Source organism: Gordionus sp. m RMFG-2023, chromosome 1 (assembly GCF_954871325.1).
Source record: "Gordionus sp. m RMFG-2023 chromosome 1, tfGorSpeb1-WG-v2, whole genome shotgun sequence".
In the NCBI taxonomy this organism is placed as follows: domain Eukaryota; kingdom Metazoa; phylum Nematomorpha; class Gordioida; order Chordodea; family Parachordodidae; genus Gordionus; species Gordionus sp. m RMFG-2023.
The window spans coordinates 87,620,318-87,645,780 of record NC_088775.1 but is presented as its reverse complement, the minus strand read 5'-3'; the positions used below and the strand labels follow the sequence as shown (position 1 = coordinate 87,645,780).

The 25,463-nt window shown below is 27.2% G+C and overlaps 1 protein-coding gene and 2 pseudogenes across 2 annotated transcripts; all 3 read left to right on the top strand.

The window, feature by feature from the left end:
* The first annotated feature begins 1,724 nt into the window (after positions 1-1,724).
* Positions 1,725-1,887, top strand: LOC135923059 (U2 spliceosomal RNA; annotated as a pseudogene).
* A 355-nt stretch (positions 1,888-2,242) lies between these two features.
* Positions 2,243-2,448, top strand: LOC135923055 (U2 spliceosomal RNA; annotated as a pseudogene).
* Positions 2,449-13,879: 11,431 nt separating this feature from the next.
* On the top strand, positions 13,880-21,474 carry LOC135931711 (activating signal cointegrator 1 complex subunit 1-like). 2 transcript variants are annotated; one of them, XM_065468983.1, is made up of 10 exons: positions 13,880-14,003; positions 14,046-14,159; positions 14,324-14,423; positions 14,479-14,594; positions 17,843-18,021; positions 18,228-18,364; positions 18,416-18,535; positions 19,490-19,620; positions 20,947-21,024; positions 21,212-21,474. In XM_065468983.1, exons 1-10 carry the CDS (start codon positions 13,997-13,999, stop codon positions 21,265-21,267), a joined length of 1,038 nt encoding a protein of 345 aa, XP_065325055.1. In that variant the 5' UTR covers positions 13,880-13,996; the 3' UTR covers positions 21,268-21,474. The 2 variants fall into 2 exon arrangements, with proteins under 2 accessions (XP_065325055.1, XP_065325054.1); XM_065468982.1 differs by lacking the exon at positions 20,947-21,024 and adding an exon at positions 20,829-20,917.
* The last annotated feature ends 3,989 nt before the right edge of the window (positions 21,475-25,463 follow it).

Here is a 25,463-nt window from a genome sequence, read left to right as displayed (position 1 = left end):
TTTTAGGTATCTAAAAAAATTGCTCTATTTTTTTTAAATTTGGTTTACTTAATATCTGACAATACTTATGTTTACGAACATGAATTGAATTTCCTACTGCTCCAGTAACAACTTTCCTAGGGAGTCTTTGGCTTGCCCTAATTTTTATCAGAGGCGTGCAAGAAGTTATTTTTTCATAAACTCGAGTCATGCTTAAGAAATGTTTTTTCAAATACCCGGGCTGGGTCGAATTTATATTTTATAAACCTGGGCCTACCCGAATATTAACCATTTTATCGAGAAATTTTTATACATTCAAGGTGGGCTGAAAATTATTGTTACTGCTGATGAAAAGTTGTGTGCAAATATAACTCAGACATTATTTTTAAAGAATTTATTATAAGATAATTTTCTGCTAATTCTTTAATGCCAAACGGTATGTTATACAATGATATTGATTTGATTCATGTTATAAATAATAAATATTTTACATTTATTGGGAATTAATTAAAATTTTTAAAAATTAAGCATTTCAATTGGAAATTCATAAATTTTATGTTGGAAATAATAAATTAAAAAATATATTTCCGAAATTTATCATTTAATTGATCTAAAAAATTAAATGTAGGTATTATAAAAAATATTTCAGATAAGATTGGAAAACAAATTTATATAAAATAAAAAGTGGGTTATCGACTATTATATCAATTAAATTGTAATTCTTGTATATATATTGTTAAGGTTGGCAAGGAGAAAAACAAAATTAAGAAAGTATTTTAAAAATATTATTTATTTAAAAAATAATTTTAACTAAATTGCAATATATTTTCATGCTTATGTAGCTTGTAAAAATCAATTTATATAAACGAAAAATCTATTTAATAATTTATATAAACGAAAAATTAATTTAAATATAACTATTGAGTTAATATTATAAAATGAGTCGGCAAGGTTAGTATTAAGTTAATATATAAAAAAGAAATATATATATAAAAAAATTTATCAGGTCATCTCAACATAAATACTTTTATATAATTATCAAATTAAACTTCTAATAGTATGCAATTTGATAAGTTATAATATTGTATTACAAATATAATATTCAAATTATAACCTTTTAAAATTTATAAGATATTAAGATATAACATCGACAATCGTAGAACTATTTTATTTAATTAATTGATTCAAAGAATTCAACAAATATTTATTTTTATATTCAAGATCTATAAAATCGTTGAATTGATTTTATTCAAATTTTTTTTGCATTAATAATAATTAAATAATGTAAAATAATTGTACTTTTTAATAAATAATTTTTTAATTTAAATGTTCCAAATCTGCGACGATTTATGTATTTTTGATATAAAATATTTATTAAAATGATAATAAATTAAATTGATTGAATATGATAATGTATAATATTCTAAAATATTCCTTATATAAAATAATTTTATTCAATGCATAATTTTCTAGTGGCTATACTTGGTAAACAGACACTATTGGTATTTAAAATGATGGCAGTAAATTTTATAAATTTTACACCTGGATATAAATATTATATTTCTTACAGGTAAAATTAAATGTGAATTTTCCTAAATTTATAAAAATAAAACTCATAGTTTGAAAAACTGATTATTAATTGAAATTTACATTATAATATTCCTTCTATCATAAAAATTTAATAGACACTAGATTCAAAAGCGAAAAATATGGTATTATATCTGAGAGAGCATCTAGGAAAAAGTATCGCTTCTCGGCCTCTTGGCTAAGATCAAAGTGTAGTATCTGTTCTTATCAGCTTAATGAGGCCGAGAATCCGTCGATCCCCCACAGCGATTCCTAATCTACCATCCCCTATCATTCTCTAAAAGTGCGATGCGCATCGCACCCTATCGAGTGGCAACTATTATTCTTATGCCGCAGTTGGAGTATTCTATTCCGTAGGATCTTGTTCCACAGCCCAGTTATTCTATGCCGCTGCCGACGCCGCGAGGAATGAATTCTATCTGGAGACAGGAATATTGCCACGAGGGACGAATCTCAACGCGAAGGATGAATAAAGCCATGGACACGGAGGACCTATCCCAACGCGACGAATTGGAGGCACATTATCCCAACCTGATGCGATTTGGAGGCACATTATCCCAACACCCGACGAATTGGAGGAACATTATCCCAACGATTCAAATTGGATGAACATATTTCGCGCACTTTTTTTATATATTAATATCGCGTTTTTTATATGACATACCATATCTGTACAATATTTTTATATATTATTGTAAACATAGAGCGTTGTCTCAAATAAAATAATCTGTTCTTATCAGCTTAATATCTGGTACGTCCCCTAATGGGGACCAGTATATTAAACTCATTTTTGGAAATTTTGGGGAGGTGCTCTGGGCTTGCCTATCCCTCTCCTAAGGGTCAACCTAGTATTGCAGTTCATCTAGGAGTGGCCCAAACAATTAAAAAACATAATTTAGAATTATTATAAATATATAAATTTAATGTTCTCTCCACAAAAACTTTTCTATTCCTCTTATTAATCTGATAGTAATTTTTAAAATATTTATCCCCAAAAAGCATATTAATTTTTTAAAATAAATTACTTATTAATCTATTTGTTTATAATTGTCACCAGTACCACCATGTGTTAAAATATTTATTTTGTTTGTAATCAATTTATTTTAAATATCATTATTGAAATATGAATGTAATAATAAAAGTTAAAAATTCATGTATTGAAATTATGAATGATAATTAATAATTATGCTAGCATACTGCTAAAATTATATATAAAATATAAAAAACTTTATAGAAAATTTCTTATAATTTTGCTCTGTATTTAAAAACTGCTAAATAATTTAAAATAATATTATAATTTAAAGTTTAAATAATATTATACTGATTTAAAATGATTTCAAATTAAATATTTTTTAAGTTTGACATGATACTTTAATTTTAACATGATATTGTAATTTTGAAATTTAAATTATATTCTGCAGATATAAGATGTATTTTAAATTTTTTAAGGCAGCGAAGGGGGGGGGGGATTGGGGGCAGGGTGACAATATGAATAATGAAAGTAAAGCAATGCAAGATATTTGGTAAATAGAGATAATATTGATTAATATAAAATACTTATCTATATTATAGTATTAAATATTGGTGATTGCAGAAGAATATTATAGTTTTTTAATATCGTCAATTGAAAGAAGGAGTATTTGACCTGATCAAATACGGCCAAATATCTAAAATGTTATTGGTGAATAACTAAATTTATTTAATGAACTAATATATGTATTTCAGAGACCTGCAGAGGTACCATTTGCACGGTCCGGCCCTGATTAAAAAAGTTTCGGCCCGGCCCCTGAATATTTTTTTTAAAATTTTTTTACGGCACCACGGCTAGGGCTTAAAAATTTTAGGCCCAGCAAGGTCAGGATATTTTAAAAAAAAATTTGGAAGGGGGGGAGGCCCAGCCCGGCCTGAATTTTTTTAAAAAATATTTTTTAGGTTTGGCTCGGAATTTTTTAAAATTATATTTGACCTGGTATATACAAAAAATTTATCTATTTCGTATTTTATCATATTTTTCGGCGATTATTATCATTTAATAAGCAAGTATATTCGCTAATGTTGTTAAACGGTTCATTTTGAACCGATTTTTAAAAACGGCTAACTCAATATTTTCGCCAGAAAAATATTGATTAAGCCTCGAAATTTCGATACTATATTTCTAGACCTTTGCTCATTTTATGAGCAAAATTTTCAGGCTTGCATAATATTTTTCTGGATAAAAAACTGAGTTAGCCGTTTTTAAAAATCGTCTCAAAACGAGCCTTTAACAACACTACACATATTTTTTTTTATTCTAAACAGATATTTAGTATATTACAAATTGATACTATAAAAAATCTATGTAAAAAATATTACCATGTATTTATAAAAATAATAAAAATGATATTTTAATTAATAAAAAATAAACATATATTATATAATAATGCATTTAATCCGTTGCGTATTTATTCCATGGCAGGAAATCTATAATTATATTATGTAATAGATACTAGAGTGTTAGCTAGTGTTAACTTTCACAAAACATTATATTAATCATAACTATATATAATCATTATAACCATATCTAATTGACGAATTTAATAATTCATGTTGTATAAATCTTAAAAAAAAATACGGTCCGGCCCTGGTACCCGGGCCGGGCTTAGGGCCTGGCCTGCAGGTCTCTGATGTATTTAAAGCATATTTATCACTCTAATTTATTTACAAGTTATTTTTAAATATATTTGTATCATCAAGACATCGATTTAATTATAATTTTATATAAAAATATTAAATTTTCTATTAAAATATTAAGAATTTTTCTCATTATTAATTTGATTGGATCTAAATATATAAATAATATAATAATTTTACTTAAGCATGGTTTGAAAAAATTACTAATTGCTAATTTATATTACATTATGCACAATTATCCAAACAAGATGGGCATCATCATCAATAAGATGTAATGAGCAAATATAAATATGCAAAAAGCTCTGAAAGCAGCTGTTGAAGAAGTTGGATATTTGTCCGAGAGATTACCAATAATATATAAAATGATATTTTGGACAAAAAAAAATTTAAATTTTAAACTATTCATAAAAACATTTAGCTATCTTATTGACCTTAGCCCACCTAAAAAACGAGATGCTAATTTAGAAAAAACATAATACAATCATGTCCATGATTTATACCAACCTAAAAAAAATATAAAAGATTAGTTTGAAAAAGAAAAAATTCCAAATACATGTTCTCACACTGCACTACAAAAATTAGTCCATCCCATATAGAGATGATTATCAATATTTTAAGTGATATCATAAATTTCAGAAGTAAAAGCGGCGTATTTAATAGCCAAAATATGTGGAAACCAATAACTTTCATAAAAAAACAATCAGATTTCGGGCTCAAGTTGTTGGAATGGGCTTTGTTCAACTTGAATATAAAGAGAAGTGTCTAAGAAATCCGATTGAAGATCTCGATAACCAGAAAATTGGTAGGAGTATATCATAACCTAAGATTGATTAAAAAAAGTTGAAGAAAATGATAAGATTGAATATAAATTAGAACAAGGCTCTGCCATGGAAAACGAAACATTAATTATGGGATTTAGAAAATAATTTAATATATATACTTTTTTTTACTATTATATATAAAATAGAATTAATATTGTACTAAAAACATTTATTTGAATTTTTGACCGGTCAATTGCACAACCCTGGTTTAAATAAAAAATTTTCCATTGATAAATGGTAAAATTATCAAGAAATGGATCTTTCATGGTGATACGAAGTTTTGTTTTAATAAATTAAATTTTACTCATGACCCTTATGACAGTACATGAGGTAATAGGAATGGTTAATAAATATTTGTATAAAATTGTTAAATTAAGGAAAGCAGAAAAATTTAAAAGTAGACGATAAGCTAAGTTAACGAATTTTTTTTCCAGTCTGAATCATAAGTCTCAGAATTATCGTCAGAAGAAGAAGCTAAATAATGTATTAGAATTTTCATAATCTGACATATCTTTAGATTCTTTAACCTCTAGGGTAATAATTACATCCCCTGTTTTAGCCACCTTATAAATATTTCGAAACTTCAACATTTTTTCAAAAATTTGACTTGAATTTAAATGGTAAAATTCACAGATACTCTCGATATCATCTTTAACGATTAACTTTTTCGCCATTCCCTTTGGTGTAAAAAATTATGTCTGATTTAAAAATTTCATAGATTCATCATGAAATCTTTCATTAAACTGCATAATATCAGATCAAGTGCAGCTTCACATTGGTTTTAAAGCTAAAATAAAATATTATATTTAATGCTGAAAGTATATATATCTCTCCTTTTTAGATTGTAATGTTTGAAGTCTAGAACTTTCAAAATAAAAAGGTAGATTCCTTCATAAAATCTTTTGCCTTTGAAAAATCATCCAAAAATTCAGTGTTATTATCTATTAGGATTAAATAATAAAAGACAATAATTTAAATTATACTTCTCAAATTAATCAGACAATGCTTGTTATCATCAATATTTTATCCAAAACTGATAAAAAATAAAATAAAATTTTTCTATTCTAAAAACTATAATACTAGTCATAGTGGAAGTGGCAGGATCTTCAGAATCCTTTAAATAGCCAGCTTCTATAAATATAAAATAAACATTTTAATTCTAAACAAATAAGATAATATTACTGAGTGGTATTTTTGTTGCGTAGAAATCGTTGCTATTTTGTCAGTACATTACTCTGACAATCTTTGGGCACCTCATATCTTTTAACGCCATTAAAATATACAAAAATCTCGTCTAATATTCCTAAAACATTTCGCAGTTCTTTTATTGACTGACATTATTGAGCAATGATAAAAATCGATGACAATAGCACCAAATAAAAGTTGTCTTTGGCGCCTCCGTTATAATCAAGGCCTGCATTCCATTGATTTTTCCACTTATGAGGTGCCATTATATCTTTGTCCAACTAGGAATTCAAGAGGTAAATTTATCGAGCCAAGTTTGGATATTATATTCTTTTTAATATCTAGACCAGTTATATTTCCCATACAATATCTATCTATCAGTCTTTCAATGGGCTTAGGCGTCTCACTATTTTTAACATCTATCAAAGCTATTGCTTCTGATTTTGAAACATCATATGTACCATCAACTATGATTAAAAAGCACCTGTTAAATTCAATCTCATTTTGAATTTTTTTATATTTTTCATGGTTTAAATAAGAATACTTGGTTATGGATGGGTGTTGTAAAACAATAAAAGAATTAAATTTAAAAAAATTTTTTTTAAAAAAAAATAAATAAAAATACTAAAATTTTTAGAAACAGTTGCTTCAGACACCCCCCTACCCCCTTTCCATTGAAGGGGTCACTGCTAACAGGGTAAACATAAAAAGCATTTGAGTAGCTTTTGTGGGTCGGAACGAATTTGCCGTCATAAATATCATGTCTTAGAAGGTATTAATAAAAGCAATATAAAATAAAAAAAATTCTTTTAATATATTTAATATTTTTAATCCGAATCAAATACGAATAATGCACTATTCGATATGTATTCGTTTTTAATTAGTACTAATCAGGAATAAATTATAGTTTATTACGCGATTATTTTATTATTATAATAAAAAATTGAATTTGATCGATTTTTAAATGATATCGGGGTTGATGTGATCTTCCCAAAAAGGACCAATATTAGTGCCAATCCGATAAACCAAATGCCATATAATAATACCATGACTGACGCATTTATTTAGATGTCTAATAATACAAATTAGCTGATGGTTAACCATTTTGGTTTCCCATATAAACAATTTACATTAAATTTTTATCTTTTTATCTTTTTAAAGTAATAAAATAGAATTAAATGAGAAAACAAAATGGCGTATCTCCCACCTTTTTACTAAACTACGCTGCATGCAAATAAATGAAAAAGCCATCAGTCTAGTTAAAGTAGGTTTAAATGTCATTAATTGAATAAGGTAAAATAAAATTAATTTTTGAAACAACAAGAATTATAAAATGGTAGGTTTGATAGATATGGTTTTTATTAAAATTTCAATATAAAAAAAAATTATAAAAAGGCGAAAGTTAAAAGTAAAAAAAATACAAAGTGATTGAATATCAATTCTCGAGAAATAACTAATAATAAAATATATTCTTTTTGATTGACATTTTATGATATATATGTATAAATATATATCATAATAATACAAAACTACAACAATTTGATAGATATGGTTTTTATTAAAATTTCAATATATATAAAAAAATTATAAAAAGTCAAAAGTTAAAAGTAAAAAAAATACAAAGTGATTGAATATTAATTCTCGAGAAATAACTAATAATAAAATAAATTCTTTTTGATTGACATTTTATAATACATATGTATAAATATATATCATAATAATACAAAACTACAACAGTAGGGAACAAATATACTGAATATATTCAAGTAATACCAATTAAAGTTATATAAAATATCAATAAAAATTTAAATTAAAAATTAATTCCATTATTTAACATTCTCCTTCTTCTGAGATGTGAGAGCTTGTTGTTTAATGGTGTGTTATTTTGGTTGTTCAAGTTGTTTCATAAGTCAATGTAATCGTTGGCTCGTCTGCATCACATTTGATTTCTAACGTTGGTTTATCCACATCGTTAGCTTGATATCCTTATAGTAAGTTGCCTTATTCGATCATGATTTTGTCATATAAGCTTGGTGGATTTCGAATATTTTATAAATCATGATTGGTTTCACTTTATAGAATTCATAGCCTATTGTCTAACTTACATATTGGCTCTTGGTCATCACATTGAGTTACATATTGGTTATTGGTCATCACATTGAGTTACATATTGGTTATTGGTCATCATATTGAGTTACATATTGGTTATTGGTCAGCACATTGAGTTACATATTAGTTATTGGTCATCACATAGTTACACATTGGTTATTGGTCATCACATAGTTACACATTGGTTATTGGTCATCACATAGTTACATATTGGTTACTAGTCATCACATTGAGTTACATATTGGTTATTGGTCATCATTGGTCATCACATAGTTACATATTGGTTAATGGTCATAGTAAATAGGATTCTATTAAATTTACTAATGGTTATATATATATATATGGATATGTTGTTATATATTTTATAATGCTGATGAATATAATAATTATATACGATAAATTCCTAATATTTTATATATACACTTATTCATTCTGTTTGTTTCTGTCCCATTAATAATATATAAATTGGAATAAAGTAATTATGGCAAAACCCCAAATGTGTAAGTCATCACATAGTTACATATTAGTTATTGGTCATCACATTGAGTTGCATATTTAAATTTTATTTAATAAATGGTGTAGAATTATTTTTAAAATCATATCAACATTATCTATCTTGACCATATGTTTTATTTAAATTACCTCTAATTTAAATTTAAGAATTTTGTTTTCCCAGGTAAAGAAGACCCGAGAAATTTTTTTTTCTAAACATAATTTTCCGATCCCCTCCCGGGGCACCGTGTCAATATGGTGCCGAAAGTTAACAAAAGAAAAGTAAGAAGTTGAGTTTATTATTTTTTTACATTAATCTAAAAAACTAAAAAACTATTATCAAAAAATAAGGTACATATATATCTTCCATATTAAATCAAATTTGATTAAACAAAAATAAAAAGTATCAAAATATATTACAAAAATATTTTAAACAAAAGCATGGTTACAAGCTAAAATAATCGTAAGTTTTCATCAACATATTAAATAAAGTCATATTCAAATAATACCTATTAAAGTTATATAAAATAACAATACAAATTTAAATATAAAAAATCAATTCCATTATTTAACAACCCATATCTTTCAAGGATGCAAAACCCTCCTCCTATAAATTCAATAAACTATAACGGCCATGGATGTCAGTTTGAGATTCAAAGTTTTTTTATGAGAATATTGTGATTTGCGAATAGCATTTATTATTATTTTTTGTTTATTGTATATATTCTTTCTATTAAAAAATATTATTTTATTCTTTATTTGAAAAAATACAAGAATATAGAATTTGTTTTTAATTAATAAACCTTTTTTCAAGCCGGATAATAATTTTTCAGGGTTTCACAAATATTATCCTCATATTGTTTATTTATTTATATAAGATCTACTATATATTATACGAGTGGATGGAATTAAATTATAAAAATACATTTGAAAATTTGTAAACCATGTAAATATTATTTGACTATCTTATGAATGTAATTAAATTAAACTGATTTTTTAGAATAACAACTAGTATAAATCGTTCATTTCCTTTCAGGTATTTCTCAATATTTATATCAGACATATATATCCGAACCTTGAACCCTTGTATTTTTGCTGAAACAAACCTTTTTAAAGGTGTGGGGATTCAAGTGTCCTAGTGCCAAAAAAATCTTTTAAATCCATTAAAAATAAATAAAAATATTTTCTTCTTTTTTTAAAATTGTTTGGTTCCATTTTATATGTAATAGGTTTTGCATAAAGCGTTAAAATATTATCCGAGGGGTCACCCCAGATTCTTAGGTATTGGTAATAACCGTTACTAAATGATCCCTACATTCTGAGCTAACTCCGCATTGTATGCATCTCTTAAATATATCGTCGAAAATATTTTACTACCCATGATTCTATTTGTCAACGAAAGTTGATAGTAAATCATTATCTAGATAAATATTTGTTGATTGTTAAATAAAAATCTCCGCATATTCTTTAAGATATCAACCGTTGGCGTAGTCCAAGTGATTGAAGTTGTTGTTGGATCCGTCTTTTCGATAAAGCCTCCATCTAAAAGCCTATCCAACTCAGTTTCAACCGTTGATCTAGCGGAAATGGAGCTCTTCTTGCTGGTTAAGCTATCGGTAATGCGTTAGGTTGTAAGGATAACTCCTCGTTGGAGTTTTATTTCTCCTAATTTTATTTTTAAAACTTGAGGGAACTTCGATGCAAAAGTATCTAAAGTTGGATTTGTATTATTTATCCTAACTCTAAAGCTTTATAGCGAATTCTCTAAGAAAAGACATTCCACAAACAAGGGAATTCTCTCCTTTAGCTACACAAATAGGTAAAAATTTAGAAATGTTTTTTACAACTTTCATTGTGATTTACATAACCCTTGATTTAGATATTATTATACCCCATTATAGTGATGGATTGGCAATGCGTAGACTTCATCTATCCCATAGCACGCAACACCGTAGAATACTATTATAAACTTTAAGATATTTATCTTCGGTGATGGAATCATATGTATGACATGATTTCTACTATTTTGATATGTGGTTTGCCTCACCACATCAAAAGCATATGACTTTTTATGAATATAATTATTATAATTAAATTTGTTGGCTAAATAACTATTATTATTATTGAATTTATTATAGTTATCATGACTATTATTCCTTAAATACTTTTTTGGAACCTTGCGTCGATTATTATTTAATGATTTTGTTAATCTCTACCTGGGCATTCTTTTCCAAGGAAGGAAGAGCGATCTCTAAATGCACAGTATCTTCTAAAGTGGTACTGGCTTCGATATACTTTGACTGAAGATTTTTATCCAATTTAGGCAGCCCTACTCCTAAGATGAAAATATCTCTTAAAAGTTCATCAACAGGCTATTTAAAATTACATAGTGAGCAAATACTTTTTAATTTAATAGAAAAATCTATAATAAATATTATTTCGATATTTTCTTTAAACTATCAATTAATTATATAATTAATGCTAGAATAAATTGGGTAATGAATTTTTTTTACTTTTATTAAGTTATCCGTATCTATGTATGTTAGTAACAAATCTATTTTCTATTATTTTCGACAGTATTTTTTACTTTAAAGATGAGTTTTACATGAATATTTATTTTAGATTTGAAAAATTTTGGGATATATAATTGACTAGATGTTGATGCTTCTTCGTTTTTCTTCAGAACTATCTTCGAATCTTTTCGGCATAGTACAATTCTTCGTCTCTTTAACCTATTAGTTTAATACGCCTCTTTAAACTTAATCGTAGCCAATGTGTTTGAGATATAAAAGGTTTTATAAGAATCAAATTTAATCTCATTTTTAACAAAATGAAAAGATCAAAAGGATAATTTAACTTATGTTTATTATAAAAAATACCTAACGGGGTTATTTTATATTTTTTTATATATATGCAACGATATTCTCTTATTATTAAGGATTCTTTACTCCATATATCAAATCAAAAAAAATATATTTAAAAAAATACACAAAAATCAAGGATTTTTTATACTCTTCTCTTTTTTTCAATAAATATAATTTATTAATAATTTACTTATTTATCATCCTAATTATATAATATTTATCGACTCAGTGGCGTATCCAGGATTTTCTTATAGGGGGGAAAAATTTTTTGGGGGCTTCGCCCCCAAACCCCTTTTACCTGGCCTTCGGCCAGCTTTCCCCCGGCCTTCGGCCGGGTCTTATTTAGCTATTCTATTACAATATGAATAATTTAATAAATTATATTTCTATTTTTAACTATTATTTACTAATTCGTGCTTATGGATAGGATATTACAAGCCTCTTTTTTATTATTTCAAGTTAGGTATATTATATTTAATAAAGTTTTTTTAAATGTAAAGGTTTATTTATATGTAAAGTTGAAATAAAGTGTAATCTCATTTTTTTTATAAAATTTGCTTTAAAAACTAGCCTCAGCTTAAATTCTCATACAATATAAGTAGAATATAATTTTTTTTTATTGAAAATACTAATAGTAGTTTAAAATATTGACTAGAAAATAATTAAATTAACAAGTTTTTTTTAACTTCTTATCAAATACATGATTTTTAATTATTTCGTTTGTCTTTGGAACCAAATCTCTGTGTATATTTAACAGAGCTAACCCATTTAGCCGAGATTCAGTACTTCTTAAATATGTCTTCAACCTTCTCAAGTTGGAAAAAGTCCTTTCATTCGTACATGTTGTAATAGGCAAACATGCAAGAATATAAAACAACTTCGAAATATTAGGAAATTGAGCCAAGGTTTCTTTACACCGATTGAGCGCATCAATAGCATGCTCAGGTAAAATAGCTAAACGTATAAATATTTATACCACAATTCGAATTCACTGATTAAATTTATTTCAGTATCAATCTCATAGGAATAAAACTTTTCTAAATATTTAATTTTACCAATAGTGGCATTAGAAAATGAAGAAGGATCTTTGGGTAATAAAACTTGAAGATTGCTAAAGACTTGTTTTTTATCTAAAACCCGTACTTTTATTTGCTATAAAAAAGTATCTAAGAATGGGATGAAAATGGATATTTTAGAATATTCTTCAGTTGAGCCAATATTTATTTTCATCTCAAAAATGGCCTAGGTGCTAGACGAGGTTTAATTAGTATTATATCATAAAATTTAGCCTTTGATTCAACGTCATATTTATCTACATTCATTCTTATTGTATCTACCTGTTCATGTATATTTTCCGCCAAATCAATAACTTGAACCAAATCTAAATTTGGTTTTTGTAAATTTCTACAAAGTAGTGAGCTAAAAATAATTTATTGATGCAACTAGCAGCAATGATAAACTCTGATTGATCAATTGAATTCAATAATGATATCGCTGCTAACGACACATTACTTTTTTTCATGCTCAGCCTTATTTATAAATTATCGTTTGATTTCAATCTCTTTGACTAAATATTTTTACATTTTATTAATATTTTTGAATAATATGTTGGAAAATTAATATTCAAATATTTGTAAAATTTTGATTTGTGTGGGTAGGGGGGGGGTCTGGGGGGTGGGGGTAAAATTTTTATTAGCTTAAAATGATATTTATGAAAATAGTCAAATTTGCGATGGGGGGGGAATTTCCCCCTTTCCCCCCCATTGGTTACGCGCCTGTATCGACTTATTTATCTATAACGCAAATATATACTAATAATCGCTTTATTTATCTTTGACGCGCATCAATGATATACTCATATAAATTAAATTAGTATTAAAAATAGACTTTATCTCCTCACCAAACTCTCTACTAAATCAATACTCCTATGATAGTTTATATATTGATGGAAAGTATATTGCCATAATAATTCAATTATCATAAATTTAATTGTATCCTTAAACAAAATATAATTTGTTTAAAGTTAATATATTACATAACACATCATTGTATGAAACGCAAAAAGAATTGATTGGCTACTAACAAAATTTTAAATTTAACTTGTTCATTTTTAGTTTACTTTTCAATTATCTTTTTATTTTTACTTCTCAATTCTCGAATTGCCTGTCACATCTTGCCAAATCTTAGTATACTTGTCCGTTTTAATTAACTTGTAATGTCTCTTTACCAGTTTGATATCTATTTTTGCGGCGTGAAATTGGAATTTTTGTTAGAAATATCATTATTATAATGAATGGTAATATTCATAAAAATATATCATTTTAAAAGGTATATAAAGATATTGTTAATCCTAAAATGATATGGGTTGAAGATAGGCATTATAGAATATATGCAACAAAAAATAAAAATGATACTACTTACAAAGAACCTCTCGAAGAAGAGGACATAAAATGTGATGATCTTTTTTAATATTTTAATGTTATGTTGCTGGCTTTCAAATTAATTTTGACATTAAATTCTAACTTGAAAAATTTAAAATATGTTTGTAAACTATGATAGCTGCATATAAGAAATAAGTTTTGCAAATATAACATTTTCTTAAATATATATAAAAAGATCATCAAACAGAGATGGATAAAGATGTTTTTGATATCAATATAACCAAAAATGGTGACTTATTTGAAATGGATTTTCAAATACCTGATATATGCCTTGGGTAAAAAAATAATAAACATTTATTTGTATATAATTGTTTATTTTATACACTATAGATTTGTCATTGGTAAAAATGCCTCAAATTTAAAGCGTATTGAAAATCAAACACAGACTCAATTGTTGATTAATAAAGCAAAAATAAAAAAAAATCTAGTTGATAAAACCAAAACAAGTATAAATTACAAATAAAATATTGTTTTTGCTTTAATATAAAAATCATGAACTAATAAATATAAAATAATGCTTAATTTTTAAAGGTGATTCAGTAAATAATATGATTATAAAAAATCCCATCAATTAAATAACAAACTGGTACAAAAATTCTAAAAATATTTTTTTGACAAAAATATGAATTCTTGCTAATTAGAAGCTAATTTAAAAATATTAATTAAATCATGTTTACTAGAAGTTCACGCATGCCTAATTATTTATTCATGGTCCCCTGCTCAGATTACCAAAAAATATATGCCTTTCATGCTTAAAAATTTTTTAACCCCACTTGCAAAGGACAATATTATGATCAGAGACCTGCAGGCGAGTTCATATTTTAGTTTTCTTAAATATAACTATCCCCTCCAAAAAAAATAAATCGAAAACAAAATCATGTTTAAAATTTAATGATGATACCAAAAATGCTAACAAATATTTTATAATTAGAACTTAATAGAAATAAACTAAAGTTTAAAAATATACTAGTGTTTATTAGTAGCAATTTAAAAAAAAAATTGAAGGTGATTTTAAAAGGTAAAATTAAAAATACACATAAATCTCCTTTATGAAATATCCATAATTAGAAAGCAATAAATATTTTTTTTTATGGAATCATGTTTAACATCCCTCCCCTTTGGTGATTCATAAAATGCAAAAGTGAGTTAAAAAAAATAAATATATCAGATAATTTTTTTTATAAATACTTAGACTAGTGATCTGCATCGGGCCTAATTTTTCAAGCCTGGCCCAACCCAAAATTTTTTTAAAAAAGTTTTGCCGGCCCGAATCCAATTTATTTTTAAAAAAAATTTATTGGCCCGGCTTGAATTTATTTAAATATAGAAATTAATTTTTATAATTACTCAAAATAAAAGACATGTTATATGTCGTTTAATTTCAATAAATAAAATGAAATATTTTTATTTTACATAAAAAATTCAATATAAAATTGAGAAATTTAGATATATTTAAAAAAAATTCTAAGGTCAGACTCGACCCGGCCCGAATTTTTTTAAAAAATATTAGGCCCGAACCCGATCTCGGGCCGGGCCTAACTTTGCAGATCATCTCCACTAATTAAGAATAAAATTTTTTTAAAAAATAATGAAGTCTAGCACCTTTAAGGTGATTTAGAAAATACAATATTTAATTTAAATATAACAAAATTCATATTAATGAATAAATTATCACTCTATTTAAGTATTATAATTTTAGTGCAGAGCTAGAAATTTACTACGGGTATGGGATGTGGTTATTTTTTATATTTTAAAAAGATTTTTTTTTTGGAACGTTAAAAATTTATCAAAATTAATCATCATATAAAATTTATTCTACTAATCAATTATATTTGAAAATATGATAATTTCGAGAACGAATAATAAAATATTGGAAAAAACAAAATATTTTAAGAGCGAGCATAATACTTTTAGAAAATATTATGGCTATATAAACCGGTATGTAAATCACAATAAAATATAAAATAAAACATTTTATAATGAATTGAAGAGTTAATCAAAATATTCTTCATATTTTATATATAAATATTTAATCTTTGCGATTGCGCCAATTTTTTTTAAAAATAATTTGCTATATTGGAGATTAGATCTCAATGTATAATAAGTTAAGCTAGTCCATTCAATCGATTGTAAAATGTCGTATTTTGAGATAAGTTTTTATTCTCTATAATGAATAAAGGGTATTTTCATTTGTGCTTATACTAATTGGTTGGCATTGCCAAAATGTCACACTATTTCTTGGAGCATTTTCTACTAAAATTAATCTTTCATACCAAGATCAAAAGATCAAAGGTAGTTATGAGATATAGTGTCTGTAAATTGGATAGAGCCATTTGATGAATCGCGAATCGTTCATTAATTTGAGTCAAAGATATATCCAAAAGTGGAATAAAAATGGTTATTTTATAGTAATCCTCAATTGAGTGCATGTTAATATTAGCACGATTTGTTTGTCGGTTGAAGTCGAGGCTTGCGGATCTCAAAATCATATAATTTCACTTTAACCTTAACATTCACTTAAATCTCAATAAATTCTTGGTCAATATTATCTCTTAGCTTTCTACGTTGTAATATTATAATATTCGCGATTCTCATATCATTTATTAGAAAAAATATTACTAAAATTGTTGTGAAATAAATAATTTATTAATATTTCAATGAAAAAACAAATCGGTAGTCTTGTTAAATCTAATAATGTATCAACTTTAGAAGAAATATCTGTTTCAGGCCATTCTGATATTTCTCAAAGGGCACTCAAAATTGTTTCTTCTAAATCCAGAAAAGGCAATAACAGCTTGATGTCGAAGACTCCATCTTACCTGGCAGTTTCTTTCTTCCCGTAATACAAAAAGTCTCAGAAATAATTATATTCAGCAAATAATGTCCATTTCGATATCTGAACATTTCATATACTGGAATAATCATAATTATTAGTTGAGATAAATTAAATAGATTTTTTTTTTGGTTGATATAATTTTCTTATATATCCTTCAGTGTTTAAGGTTTAAAAAAAAACAATGTAAGAAAACTTTAAATTTTAAGTGAAATAAAATATTAATATACAGGAAATAAATTTTAACCTTTTGCTAAATATTTAGATTAGAATATTTAAAAATTTTTACTACGGGCCCCGCTGGCCACTCGTCTGTATACTACCAAAAAATATATAATGAAATAAAAACATATTTATCGATAAGAATTTTTTTTAAAACACTATTTTTTTTGGCTCCTAGTTTGATCGCGTTAGAAAGAAAAGATTCAAGTTTAGAAGAAGATATAATGGTATAAAACTGAAACGTTTAGATTGAAAAATTAATCGCTCAGAAAAACAGGGTTCTGGACCCGAATTTGGGTTCAGAAATTTAAAATTGTTTGGTTGGGCATTTTGACACTACAACAGAGACCGAATGGGCAACTCTTCGAACCCGGGGTAAGGACCCGGGGCGGGATCGGACCTCTTTTATAAATCGGTTTTCGATTAGGTTGCTGATGTCAAATAAAAAACCCTGTAGAAAAATATATGAAACTCAGTAAATCGTCTTCGCTTTTAAGAAAAAAATATCCGAGAAATTCAGTAAAAATTTCCGAGAGTTTCAGTTTTTATTCTGAGCGAATGATATAAGTCATTTTTTTAAAAAAATATATAAAATAGAGATTTAAAAATATTTTTTTCTTACCCTCCTCTATGTACTAGTTATCAAGGGCAAATTAGAAAAAAACTTGATTTTGGCGCGGAACATGATAGAACAGAGCATCCAGAAATACAGGAATATTTGTACGCCCACTCATTTCGTATCCTTGCCTTTAAATGTCCCATCCATTCAATCGAATTTCGAATTATTCAAACAGGAGATATTGGAAAAATATGCTAAGGTTTTTAAAAAAAATATATATAATCATTGACACTTTGGGTGAAACATAATTTTTACTCTAAATTAGATGATAGGACTGATAAGAATGAAGGGAAAGATTGGAATGACAAAGGGAGAGAGAAAGAAAGAAAAAAATGAAAGAAAAAAAAACGAAATGGGAATAGAGAACAAGTTTTTTAAAAAACATATATTAATTTTGCGAAACAGGACAAAGGCATCAACGAGCACCTATTTCAAGCACCACAAAAATTGCATTTAACTCTGGTCATGTTAAAATTATTGGATCAAGAAGAGGTTGACAAATGTGCCAAAGTTTTAAAAGATTGCTACGAGGATTGCTTAAAGTATTTATTCATTAATTTTGTTACTAAATTTTTTTTTTAAAAAAAATATAGGAAAATAATAAATGGGAAAGTTTTGCGGGTGAGGCTGAAGGGCATTGATTACATGAACGACGATCCATCGGATGTTCACGTTTTGTACGCGAAAGTTGACCCATTTTCCGATTTAGACAGGTTTAATTATAAAACTATTATATAGGGAGTCCTGAAAATATAAAATCCGGGCCGGGCGGTACCTCTGTAGGTCTCCGTGAAAAATGAATGTGGATGTTCATATTATTTATGGGCTTGTGTCGATCCGCAAATTTTTTTAACCTATCCCATCCGACATTATCCGATATTCGTATAAAACCGATCTGATGAATCGATCCGATATTTAGATTTCTTTTTATTTCTCACCCATCTTTGTAATATCATAGAAAAAAATCGATATAATTTTCTAGCTCAAAAAAGATAATAACTCTGTTAACAATTTTGCAAATTAAAAAAAAAGAAGACGCCTTTATTCGTTTTAAACGGCTCCGATTTCGGTCGATTTTTTAAAACCGCCCGGATGCCAGCGTTGCCCTTCCCGCCCTAGCCAAAATAATATTACGTAAACCCGAAGATTTTGCTCATAGATGCCAGCAAGGTTTGGGCCCTCTATTCAAACCAAAACTAGAGGCTCTGATATAATAATATTTTGGCTAAAAATCTTAATCTGGTCGTTTTCAAAAATCGGCCCGAAACCAGCCTTTTAACAACCCTACCTTGTTCCCAATTTTAGCTTTTAATGCCAACAATATTGGCGTCAAAGTCCTTCCTCAACGAAGTAATTTATTCAATGATCTACCCGATTAAGATTTTAGCCAAAATAATATTATGTAATCCTCAAATTTTGTCTAGTAGAAGCCCAAACCTTTCTTCCATCTAAGAGCAATTAATCATCAGGCTTACACAATATTATTTTGGTTATAATTTTAATCAAGCCGTTTTTAAAAATAGACTCATCGGGCTTTTTAACAACACCAGTGTCTACGCCCTAAATGAACGGGGAGGAGGTAGGAATAATCATTTTTTCTACAAATCCTTTTAGACAGGTTTTATTTTTGCAATTTAAAGAAATATTTCAACCTAACTAACTAACAGAGTGCAGTCGATAGCAGATATGATAGTAGACAGGTTGGTCAGGGAGTGCATCATCGAAAAACGCCTGGAGAACTTAAAGCTGCACGCTACCGTCATGATTTCTCAACACAAGGAAATTGACGCGTCAACGCGTAATTTTTTTAAAATTTAAAATTTAGGTTAATGGACGAGAAATGGGGGGGGAACAAAGCGGCGTAAATGTGGTTCATTATTTTTGAATGTCCGGTCTATTGTTCAGTCTGCGTCTTAGCTCATCTTAATTTTTTTATTTTATATTCAGAAAAATACCTAAAACATACCTTTTTTAAAAATATTTTTATAAATATAATAGTTATAAAGTGATTGATAAAAGTGCCAAATTAAGTAAGGTTATTATTTTTCTTAGTATTATAAAAAAATATGTAATTCAGACATCTAAAAAAAGAGAAAGGAAATTTTTTTTTTCTTCACAAATTTTTTTAATCTAACCTTATTTTAAATAATTTTTCAAAATAATTAAACCTGTTGTTGACTTTGACGGCATAAATTTATATATATTTTTCTCGTGGGAGATTTTTTTAACAAAAAGAAGTATTCTTGGCGCATCCCTTAAATTTTAATCTTTATATGGGAACATTTACTCAAATTTTTCTAAACATAGAAGAGATAACATACAACCTTTTATATTAAGAGCTAGACCTATTCAAACGTATTCGTAGTGTTGTTAATTGGTTGGTTGTGTAAACCCCAGACCCGGGGTTTGGGTCTAAAAATCGACCAAACCAAGCCAGCTCTGAGCACGAACCCCGAGTACGTCCAGACCCGGAGTTCGGGGAGTGCTCAGAGCAGCCCTGAGCACAAAATTGGGTGGTAAATTTTACGACCAAGCAAATTAACAACATTACGTATTCGACTCTTTTAAACGAATCGAATAATTTTACTATTCGTAATTATTTCCAATCAAATATGTAAACTAAATTCTAATTTTTTTAATTTACTTAATCAATTTGTTTAAAGGAATCGATTAACATAATGCATTATTCCTTTCCTATTCGTTTTTTGAATAGGCATAATAAGTAGTGTTGCTTTAACGGACCCCGATTTGAGTCTTTTTAAAAACGGCCCCAATAAGATTTTTACCCTAAATAATATTATGTGAGCCTGAAAAATTTTAATCTTAAATATCGGAATGGTTTGGAACTTCTAACAAAATCTCATCCCGAGGCTTGGAATATTATTTTGGCTGAAATCTTAAACTTACCGTTTCTAAAAAATTGCTATAAACCAACAATAAACGATAAGAAAAGCAAATACTTATACTCATGAAATATTATTTATTAATGATATTTGAATTTTATAGAAAATATGCCAGATGAAAGTCATACTCGTAATTTTAGATCTAATAAGCCACCTCCTAGAGAATCATTCGATGCTAGAAATATCCTAAAAGTATATTCTAATTTTTGTTTACACTGAAGGCACCGGTTCAGATCTTTGGCAGAGACAACGATTCCTCCGACTTGAATGCGGAGTGTCAAGCGGTTCGAACCGGTTCGGTGCTGACCTTTTCACTTAAACGCAAATCTTATTTATTATATATTTAAATTTTGAAATAATGATTATTTTTTTTAAAAAAGAGTGTATAATAATGATATAAGTTATTATAATTTTTAATACAGTAAACCAGTTGTGTTATATACTGAAGATTTTTTTTAGAACTTTCTTATTTATTTCTTTGCCTAGGATCTCGCTCAATACGATTTCGGGGAAACGGAAATTCCATGTCTACATTTATCTAAACGTTTCGCTGTGGATAAAGACGGATATTATCTTCCTGCTCTAGTCCTCGATTTGGAATAACTTCATTTTTTTTATATTTAAATCTTAAATTACAATGCCCATATTTTTAAAACTATTATATATATTTTTTTAAAAAAGTCTATGTATATTTAGTATATTAAACTCTTAACAAAAATAAAATAACAGATTTTATAAAAAATGATTAATTCAATTTAATTAAACTAAAATATGGAATATGAAAAGTTCAATATATATAAATATATATATATATATATTAAATGGCTACGGAGACGGAATGAGCATTAAAACCTCTTGGGAATAATGAAATATGTCTATAGTATTGTCTATGACAGTTTGAGTAGAGTTTTATTAATTTTGTTTGATTTTTCTAATGGGCGTTAGGTTTGTCTAGACACTATGTTGTGAATAAATTCGTATTTAAAAAGTTTTTTTTCTTCTTAGTTTCACTTATGCCCAACATAAGTTGAGCCAAATTAATAACATTATAGGAAATATTATTCCATAAACAACAGATGTGATTTCATAATTTTTAAGAAAAAATCGGTTAATGGTAGACGTAATATTGGACCAAATTTCGATGAATATTTTCGTAATAATTTTTTAGGACTTAAAAATAAAAAATCTATCATATCAAAAATTTCTAACCTCTTATTTATGACTAGATGCATGTAAAAAAAATATTTTAAAATCAGCTGATATGATATTTAAGAGACCATTTCTTTATACTAAAGACCTGCACAATTTGCCCGGCCCGGATTTAAAAAAATTTCGGCCTGGCCCGGATTTCATATTTTCAGGCTCGACCTGGATTTTTTTATAGATAATAATGGCGATTTAACGGTTTTAAAATATTCGACCCGGCCTAGGTATTTATCGGATATTTTTTTTAAAAAAAATTTTAAGCCTCGCCCAACACGGGTATTTAAAGAATTTTTTTTAGGCCCGACTCGGGTTTGATTTTTAGGCCCGCCCCGTATAGGTTCGGCCCCTGTTCCCGGATTCACTAAATAAATGATGAGAGGGGAGGATGAATTGATATGATTTTGTTTTTAAATAAGAATATGTTTATAATTATAAATTAAATTTCTATTTACATATTTTATTCTAGTAAATAAAACAGTTAAGTATTTATAATTCAATTTATCTTTATAAAATCTAAATATTTTATTAAAAATTTTATTATAGATGGCGCTAGTTAATATAATAATTTAATATGATTTAATTTAAGATATTATCGGCAATTATTTAAAAAACATAAAGGATTTCATAAATAATGATATAAATTGCAGATATTAAATAAAAAAAATATAGATATATTGAAATCTATCTGATTTATTAAACAAAAATATTTGTAAGACACTATATTTATATATAATAATAATATTATATATATATCTGATGAAAATTAGCCTAAAAAATGATATTTATAAAATTGAAAAAATGTAATTAATTGAAAGTTGTAAAGAATACACAACAATATATTTTAATTTTTTTTTATTTTTATAATTCCTTTGGAATATCCTTATCTAAAAACTTCGTTAATATTTTCACAATATTGTAAAAAAGCTCCCCTTTATCGAATACATTTCATGAAATAAAGTAATTACATGTCACTTGCAATTGGCAGGTACAACAGTAAACACGTTTTTTTTATAATATACTATTTATTAATTTGTTTCTAATATATGCGATTATATAATTGTATAAAAATAAAAATTCCCTAGATTCTTCTTTTTTAATTTTGTGAACTAATTTCTTTTAAAAAAACTAAAGTTGCTAGGAGTAATATGTCCACTGGCAGAAGTTGCAATTGGCGAGAATATGAAATTACCGAGGCTTTTGTATTTGTTTATTATTTAGTCTTAACTAGAGTAAGCAGGTTGCTATTTAAATTGGTGGGGAAGGATGAGGCACATGTATAGTCCCAAATAAGGGATTTGACCATGATCCAGGGGAGGGTGTTCAGGGCATCTGTTGAAAGATTGCAAGGTTCTATAATAATAGGTATGCGAGCCTTTTTTAAAAGGAGGCTTAATAATTTATTTATCGAAAAGTATCGATGATTTCGACCTTGTTTTAGAATTTTAAAATTTATATCTATGCATCTTTTTACCATATGTTTATTATGATGTGCGCATGCGCAATAGAAGGTTAAAAATAGTGGAGCGAGAAAAAAGCTTTGGTCGCGGTAATAAAAGTTGAGTGCGATTTATGGTATTTTAAGACTCGGAAAATAAGAGAACCAAAAAGTTATATTTACAGAGAAAAACAAGTTAAAATATTGTCACGCTAACACGAGTTAACGGATCAAAAATCACATTTGGGAATTATGAAAAAATCTTTCAAGATTTTATTTGAAGGAGCATTTAAAACTCAGATTTATAAAAAGAAAATAGAGTTTCAAAAAAAATCTTCAAAAATTTTTGATTAAAAATCCTTGAAGAACAGAGTTTTTGAATCAAATTTTAGCTAACATGCCAAAGTCTTAATTTTAATGTATAAAATATCTTATCAAGATAAAATGGAAAAATTTTTGAAATTATTAACTTAAAATTTTCTTTGTTTCCGCCTTAGTTAGGCCTTCCTTAGTTTCACGCAAATGATGAAAAATACTTGTTGTTTAGTTTTTCTAAATTATTTTAATTATGGAGGCTCGAAAATTATGCAGGAGGTTGAACATGTCTACTTTATTTGTGTTTAATAACCAAATTTCATGATATAAAGTTATGAGATGAATACTAGATCCCGTATTTATTTTATGGCGCACACGTTTCATATCGGATATATTAGCGTAATGAGGCGAATACCCATTAATAAATGAATACTGTATATCTGCGCTGAGTGAGAGGCGTTGAATTGGCAGTGGTGTCAATAATGATATGCATGGAAGAAATTTAGAGTGATGTTTTCAATTTTAACTGGTAAAAATGTCTCTAGCATTGAAAGAGAAGTTTATGCTAGATATGATGATGTTACTATAGCGAGACATAGTTAATGAAGGTAGGCACTTTAGGCCAGAAAGAATAGATGATGAGAGATATCTCTGAAAGAGAGAAAAGCAATCAAATAACTGATAGAAAGGATTGGGATATAAGCGATAGCATATCGTGAGAAGAAGTTGGCTAGGTTTAGACAAGTTGAAGACAAAGGACGATTGTATGAATATATACCGTTGGCTGGAAATGTAAGGAACACAACTCAACCTAAGATAAGCCAATTGAAAGTGGTAGATTAGATGATGATGACATGAAAACGCTAGGGTTGAAAGAACGATGCCCAGGACCGCTAAAAATGGAGAAAAGAAATTAAGAGGTAAATTGACCTACTCTGATAAACCTGAACTAGTTCTCCCCTATTTTTTATCGAATACTATATATTATTATTAGAAGCTGAATTTATGAGTTAGCAAATAGAGATAGGTTTGATAATATCTAAGTTCATCATAATGAGTCAAACATAAACAAATCCATTTATCAACTGTTTATTAGCTTCTTCAATATTGTTCATATTAGACCAGGATTAATTTATATTAGATGTCTCTTCAGGTCCTTGTAAATAGAGTAGTATTTGGGAAAGCTGTCATAGGCCGCTAAAATTAGATTGTTTTAGGGGCCACAAAATTTTGGTTCTTCCTTATAACCTAAATCATATTTAAATATTAGCGCCCTTTTGTGGCTCTCACTTTCTAAAATGCGAAATTTGCTTGTCAATATGACAAAAGCGCGTATATACATAGTATAAGAACCTTAAAATCCTCCTAGGTTAATCATTTGAATTTCGCCCCGATGACTACAAATAAATACTTCAGAGAACACCCTCTCGAGTTATCGCCTGAAATTTTTAATGACGCAATCTGCGACTAAACCGTAACGAACCATTATAATTTTCTAAACAGTTAGAGGAAAATTTGAAAGGAGGAAGACGGCTAATAATTGTCTTTAAAATTATAGCAAATTTAGAACAAATTTATGCTATTATCCATATTTTATGTTAGCAAATTTAGAAATTCAAATTATATTGCCTTTAATTTTTTTTAAAAAAAAATAAATGTCGATTAAACCATAGGTCAATTTAATAAAAAGACAAAATGTATCGAAAAGTACTGATGTAAATTTTCTAAACCTAAAATGAACCAACTGTTTTGCAACTTTAAACTAATATCCGAAATGGAACG